The 7,179-nt window shown below is 41.4% G+C and overlaps 1 protein-coding gene across 1 annotated transcript in view; it reads left to right on the top strand.

The window, feature by feature from the left end:
- The first annotated feature begins 1,087 nt into the window (after positions 1-1,087).
- Positions 1,088-7,179, top strand: part of DPY19L2 (dpy-19 like 2) — an 89,039-nt gene continuing 82,947 nt past the window's right edge. The window contains exons 1-3 of the mRNA XM_019925638.2: positions 1,088-1,589; positions 5,084-5,108; positions 6,472-6,559. Of these exons, the coding sequence (XP_019781197.1) occupies positions 1,208-1,589; positions 5,084-5,108; positions 6,472-6,559 (495 nt within the window). The 5' untranslated portion in view covers positions 1,088-1,207. The remainder of the gene's footprint in view (positions 1,590-5,083; positions 5,109-6,471; positions 6,560-7,179) is intronic.

The following is a 7,179-nucleotide window of genomic DNA, read 5'->3' as shown; positions in this document are numbered from 1 at the left end:
AAGATTTGTGTCCTCGGACATGGGAAACTAAACTTGAAAGGGCAGACTGGGGCAGCTTGCTGAAGGTACCGATGAACAAGCTGAGGAGTTTACGTTTTATTTGCGGGCTATGGGAGCCACGAGCATTTCTGAAGGGTGTGGTATGCGGAAAATTAACCTGGCCACAGTGAGCCTAGATTAGATGGGGGAGAAGGAGCTTAGGGAGTTCGATCCATGATCAAACAGATGGGACGTGAAGCGGCGTGGCCTGTAACAGAGGACATGAAAAATACCAATGGCCCCTGTCCATCTTTGCCAGCCGCCCTGGCATCACGTGTGGCTGTGCAGTGACTATGGGGCTCCCCTCTCACATGTTCCTGGGTGGTCCCTGGTTCAGAAGGGGGAGACTACTGAGCGCAACCCCGCGCTCAACTGCTGACGAATTCTGAGCAACCTTGTTGGGGGTCACAATTTCACTTCAGAATGGATTAATAAGCGCTGTCCTCAAAGGGGACATCACCGAATTCCTGTCAACCAGAGGCTATGGGGTTAGACTCACCGGGCTGACGCCTGCTCTGCCACCTGCGGCCTCGGGTCACTGCCTCGGCGTAGGAGACGGACTGAGTACCCAATGCTAAGTGTTCCAAGGCGGCGAGGAGAGACGCTCCTAATAAGTGCCAGGCGCATCACAGGCGCCCACTTCCTTCCCTCGCTCTCCTTTCTACGGTTATTTCTTTCAGTTGAGATCTCCTTTGCCTTCAATAACCTCGAGACAGACCATCTTTTGGTAAAAATAACAAAACTAAGCCTAAAGTCGAAGAAAGTTCCTTAAACTTGTCCACCAGCAGCGTAGGGCAGCGCTGAGATGGGCGGCGCACGTGAGAGGATAAGCGTGAGGAGACGCGCGTGGGGCTCTGCGCGGCGTCCGCTTACTTGGGGCTGTACACGTGGAGGCGCACCTGGGAGGATGCGCGCCGAGCTGCGCGCAGGGTCTGCGCACGTGGGGCTGCACGCGTGGGCGGCGCACCGGCGGCGCGGGGCAGCCTGGGCCTGACGCCGCCCCCCTTCCAGGATTCGCGGTCGCCTTGACTACCCGGTGGCCCGCAACGGCGGCGGGGACTAGTCGTTGAGGCTGCGAGCCGAGCCAGACACCTGCGGACGTCGCCCGACTCGGCCGGGCCCGCGCCGGAGAGAGTAGCAGCTCCATCCGAACAGGGACTATGAGAAAATGGTCGGGCAAACGAGGAACAAGCTCAAAGAAGCGGCCTCAGAGCCGTCGTACTCTCTCCGCTCCACGCAGTCTAAGCAGCGGCGGCGCCGGGCCACCGGAGCCGGAGAGCCGGAGTTGGACGAGGAGCCGAAGGGGAAGGTGAAAAAGACGGAGCTGCCTTTGCCCGCACGCGGGGGGAACCTGCCAGGGGGCGCCCGGAAGTACTCGCCGCGGAGGACCCGAAACCTGAACGCGCAGAATTGCCTGCAAATGGAAGTGGTCGGAAGGACCGTTCTTCTCGGCCGCTTTCAATTCCTCAGATGTTTCATGGAGCAGCTCCGCGATAAGGTGCATCTATTGCGGAGATATCAGTTCACGGGCAGTATGACCCTCGGCATAGGTGAGCAGAGTCGACCGGGGAAAGCCCTCGGCAGGAGCCCCGACGGCTCGAGGCCCAGCACTCCCGCGCGGTAGGCTCGCATCCGAGGGACCCGCGGGCCCTCTGAGCCTCGGGTTGGAAGTGGTTTTGGTGAATCTTGCAGATCAGTTTAACAAGCAAGTCTAGCAGCAATAATGGCGAGGTCCAATCTCTGGAAAATCGCTGACAAGAATTTCCAGTCCCCTTCTTTTAAAGTTCTTTTAAAACATTTTCAAGGGTTTTCAGGAACAGTGATCACTTCATGTGTCACCAACAAAATGTCATCTTAAGGCAGCCATTTATCACAAGTTGTGAAAATGATAGGGTAGCTTTTGGCGGGGAGAGGTCAGACATTGTATTTTTCTGCACCTTGAATAAAGCAAAATAAACTGTTGGTTATTTTAATGAGTTGAGAATCTTTAATAGCGGAAATAGAGTCACATTAGGCAATATATTTACCCATGTTTTCCATTTATTTTCATCTTGCTGAGGAGCTTTGATGCTTAAATTTTCTTCTTATTTAAGCATTTGAAATATGTTTATTTGTATTCCTCATTTTCTGTAGCTTAAGACGTAACTTAAATATTGCTGTTTCATTAAAATCAGTTTTGAGCCTAGTCTTTCGTCAGACTGGCTGCTGATGTGTATTGAAACATGGATAAATGTCTCCTAATGTAAGTACTGTGATTTCTATCATAAGTTGACTGCTGATGTTAATTAAAGTAGAATGAATGTCCACATTTGGGGTGTGTTGAAAATACTTGAGAAATAATAGATGGGGGTTCATATTTAGATTTTGTCAGATGTCTAATTATGGAAACAGATACATTCCACATCCAGAATCAACATGGTCTTGAATACAGAGGTGTTTTGCCCAAACACAAGCCCTCGTGCACCCATGACTGGCACATTGAAGGCACTCAATCAATGTTGGGTGAAATGATGAGTGAGTATATTAAGTGCTATGAGAGTTCAAAACAGTGAACATACTGGAGAATGGGAAGTGGGAAATGAGATCAGATAAGACTTTTAGGAAAAGGTGGGATTTGAATTGTGACCAAAAGGCTAACATATGGATGCCTGAAGCACAGAACAAGTTTAGAGGCCTATAGAACAGCATAGGGCTTCCCTGGTGTCACAGTGGTTGAGAGTCTGCTTGCCGATGCAGGGGACACGGGTTCGTGCCCCAGTCTGGGAAGATCCCACATGCCGTGGAGCGGCTGTGCCCGTGAGCCATGGCGCGGCTGTGCCCGTGAGCCATGGCCGCTGAGCCTGTGCGTCCGGAACCTGTGCTCCTCAACGGCAGAGGCCACAACAGTGAGAGGCCCGCGTACCGAAAAAAAAAAAAAATGAACAGCATAATCAGTCATGGAAGTAAGAAAATATGAAAGCAGAGTAAGGGTACAAAAAGAAGAGAAAGTAGGAAGTTCAAAAGGTTGGTTGGGACCAGCCATGGAGAGGCTAATTCAAGCCTAGGTTTAAGGCATTTGGACTTCATTCTGTAGGGAGGCACCGATTCTTTTCTTTAGGAAGATAATTTTTTAATGAGGTGAAATGCACATAACATAAAATTAACCATCTTTAAAGTGAACAATCTTGTGACATTTAGTACATTCACGATGTTGGCATTGAATGATTTTTAAATAGAGTAAAATGATCAGAAGTGTGCTTCCGAGAGAATAATTTGACAGCATTGTGTAAAATGGACTGGATATGGACTGAGAAAAGAAGCAGAAAAAATAATTGAATGCTGGAATCCAGGCAATAGTGGTCTTAATGAGGGTAGCAACAGTAGGAATGGAGAAGAGAGGACAGAGGTGAAAGTTGATGGCAACAAATTGAGAGGAACTGGGTAGGTAGTGAGGTAGAAAAGGAAAAGAATGTGAGGAGAGGGAGAGAGAACATTTGTTCAGGCATGAGGAGTGTAGATTTGGGAATTATCCATGTGGAAGTGAGTTGAAATGTTAAGATTGAGTGAGATTTCCAAGAGAGGAAAGAGAGCAAAGTAAAGCTATTTGAGAAAACCCGTTATACTTAGTTTTAAGAGGTGAGAGAAGGAAAACCAGATAGATAAGCATGTAAAAACAAAATGGTCAAAGAGTTGATATGATGGAAGATAACAGAGGAAGAAATCTAAGAATCTGGTCAAATGCTACAGAGAGATTGAAAAGCAGAAGTGAAAGAGGCCATTGATGTTGATCACTAACTGATCATTGGTCGTTTAAAAGAGTTATAGGAACTTAGAAGAAAGAAGTTGGCTAAGAATCTTGTTAGATAATGGCAGGGGGGTGGAGGAGAGAATATTTCATAGTTGGAAGGCCTACTAGATCAAGAGAAGTGTTTTAAGGCCTAGGAAAATTAAAGGCTGAAGGGAAGAACCAAAGGGAGAGGGTGGGATTAACGTTCCAAGAGAGGGAATACTTGATAGTGCAGTCTTGGAGTAATTGGGAAGGATGAAATTAAAGGCACAAATTTGAGATGCTAACTGTTGAAAAGAAGAGATGCTTCCTCTTCTTAGATGGTAGAGAATAGAGAAGCAAAGATTACTATGTAGAGAAATGTTGAAGTGGATATAAGAGACTTTCGGAGTGCTCGCATTAAATGATCTTTGTTTCAGTAAAGTATAAGGTTGGGTCACTATCAGAGGTGAGATTGACAGAGACAGGATACTGGGGCCCAGGATACAGGGGCCCAGGAGACAGGCTTTTTATCACAACTTTGAAAGGAACTGTGATAAGCACTTCTTTAGTTTTACAATATTGGCGTCATTACACCTTACCATTTTATCAGGTGTGGAATGTGGAGTAAGGGGAGGGAGAAGCACACGAATATTTTGAGGGTTTTTGGAAAGCTAGATGGACTTAGTAGGATATTTGATCTTTTCCTTAAATGTCATTTTTAAGAGTAATTGTCTGGAGAATAAGAAAGAGGATACAAGTATAGTTGAATAAGGCATTCTCTGGGCATCTTAAGAGTTAATGAAACCTTATCAGAGGGGCATCTGTTTTGAGTTGCGAGGGGAGGTATAGGTTTAATTTTAAAGTGGTTCAGAGTATATTATGTATGTATTAGATAGAAAGTTAACATATGTAGCAAGTATATAATTTTTCTATAAAGACTCAGGTGGTAAATATTTTAAGCTTCACAGGCCACATACGGTCTCTGTTAACTATTCTTCTTCCTTATTTTTATAACCCTTAAAAAATTTAACAAATATTTTTAGCTTGCAGACAATACAAAAACAGACCATGGGCCATAGTTTGCTGATCGTGGCATAAGAATAGTAAATCTGAGAAATACTGAAGAGTGGTAGGAATGAGCTCAGGATGGTAAGACTATGGAAAAAGAGCTGGAGAAGCATGATTGGGAACTTTCAACAGTGCAATGTTTGTTTTTAAAATTATTAAATAGTTGTTTTAAAGGTATATTATAATGAAGCAGCTTTTAATGACTTTTTTCTTTTCTTCTTTTTCCAGCTGTCTTTGTGGCAATTTTGCACTGGTAAGATTAGTTTCAGTTTGAAATCAATGAAAACATTTGAATTAAAAATTGCCATTGCTGTTTGCATATAATAAAACAATAACTGCTTGTTACATGTATAGAACGTCTGTATGTGCACCAGTTTACATATATATATATATATATATATATATATAACCTTTTTTAAAACCTCATGTGAAGCAACTTTTATAAATGGATGCATTAGGGGAATAGTAACTTATGAATTAAAGTATTTTTGCTTTATCAAAGGATTCACCACTATATTTCTTACATATCTAGCTTTTGTAGTATACTTTTCATATTTATTTCATGTAGAAACCTTCCTCATTTTATAGTAATTGAGTGTTGTTAGTGACATAAACTTAGAGATAAAGTTTCAGTGACACCTGTCATTGGAAATCAGGTAGAAATGAAGATAAACACTCTGTGATGGTAATACAGAATTAAATGAACCTTTCAGTATGCATACACCTGCACATAATTTTACACAAATGATATGTTTGTAAAAACTCTATGTAAAATAATATTTTTCCTCTGACGTATCTTCATTTCTACCTGAGCTCAAGGATTTCTACTATTGGGAAGAATGGGATCTGCCCCACATCCTGTTGGGACAGTGCTCTTCTGATCATTATTCTGCAGGGAGATTTTGATGTTAGAACTAAGGCTGTAATGGTAAGAAACATTTCCTACAGCTGTTGGTACCGTGGCATGTGTCCTATGTGTAAACGAAGGTGAGTGAAAGACAGGGTTGCTATATGGAATTTTGATTTATTTTTTACTTCATTGGAAAGCATCTACTATGTAAATTAAGGATAGCATAATTGCTGACAATAATTTATTTGTCACATATGCACCTGTTTTCAGTACCTACAGCTGTTTTTTTAAGTTGCATTAATAAAATATCTCAAAGTACAGTCCTGTGTTTTTTGGCACTTTGTGTAGTATTATACTTATTTAAAAATTGCTTTAACCTAAAATAATTTTATTTAAAATTATATTCCAAAGCTTTTCAACATTTAGAGGCATTTCCCAAACCGGGTACGTTGGAAACACTTGTGAAACCTAACAAACAGACAAAAACATGCTTCTGTTCTGATTTAGAGGCCTGGAGTAGGAGGAAGGGTGATTAGATCTACAGGAGTTTTAGATACATAATTAAGATTAGGAACCAGGGAGTTAAGGAATTTCAGCTGTGTGCTAATGCTAGCTTATGAATGCCTAAAAATATACAAATTAGCAAGTTACAAAATTTTCTCAATATTTATTATAAAAATTTATTCTTTATCTTTTTATGGCTTTCATACTTTGTTTATAATAGTTATTTTAGTGCTGTTTTTGAAACATGTTATTTTTCTTCTAGGATACATTTAATAACACTTTTTGAAAATGATCGTCATTTTTCTCACCTCTCATCCTTGGAACGGGAGATGACTTTTCGCACTGAAATGGTTAGGTTCTTTCTTCTAATGAATTCATTTGTAGTTTAAGAATAGTGAGACTATAAGGTGGAAACTTATTAGGAACTGAAATGAATTTTTGGTGAATTGCACTGTTTCTCAAGCTATAGCCTATAGATTTATTTTGTTTTATTTTTGCTGTTTTTAAAAAAAATTTTTATTGGAATATAGTTGATTTACAATGTTGTGTTAGTTTCAGGTGTACAGCAAACTGATTCAGTTATATGTATACATATATTCATTCTTTTTGAGATTCTTTACCCATGTAGATTATTACAGAATATGAGTAGAGTTCTCTGTGCTATACAGTAGGTCCTTGTTGGTTATCTATTTTATATATAGTAATGTGTGTATGTTAATCCCAGGTTCCTAGTTTATCTCTCCCCACCCCACTTTTCCCCTTAGGTAACCATAGGTTTGTTTTTGAAATCTGGCCTGTAGGTTTATTATTTAAATAAAAAAGTGTTTTAGTCCTCACACCATAAACAAAAATAAACTCAAAATGGATTAAAGACCTAAATGTAAGACCTGAAACCATAAAACTCCTAGAAGAGAACATAGGCAGAACACTCTTAGACATAAATTGTAGCAATATTTTTTTTGGCTCTGTC

Source organism: Tursiops truncatus, chromosome 9 (assembly GCF_011762595.2).
Source record: "Tursiops truncatus isolate mTurTru1 chromosome 9, mTurTru1.mat.Y, whole genome shotgun sequence".
Taxonomy (NCBI): domain Eukaryota; kingdom Metazoa; phylum Chordata; class Mammalia; order Artiodactyla; family Delphinidae; genus Tursiops; species Tursiops truncatus.
Note: the sequence above shows the minus strand (reverse complement) of the source record. Positions and strands in the feature narration are given on the sequence as shown.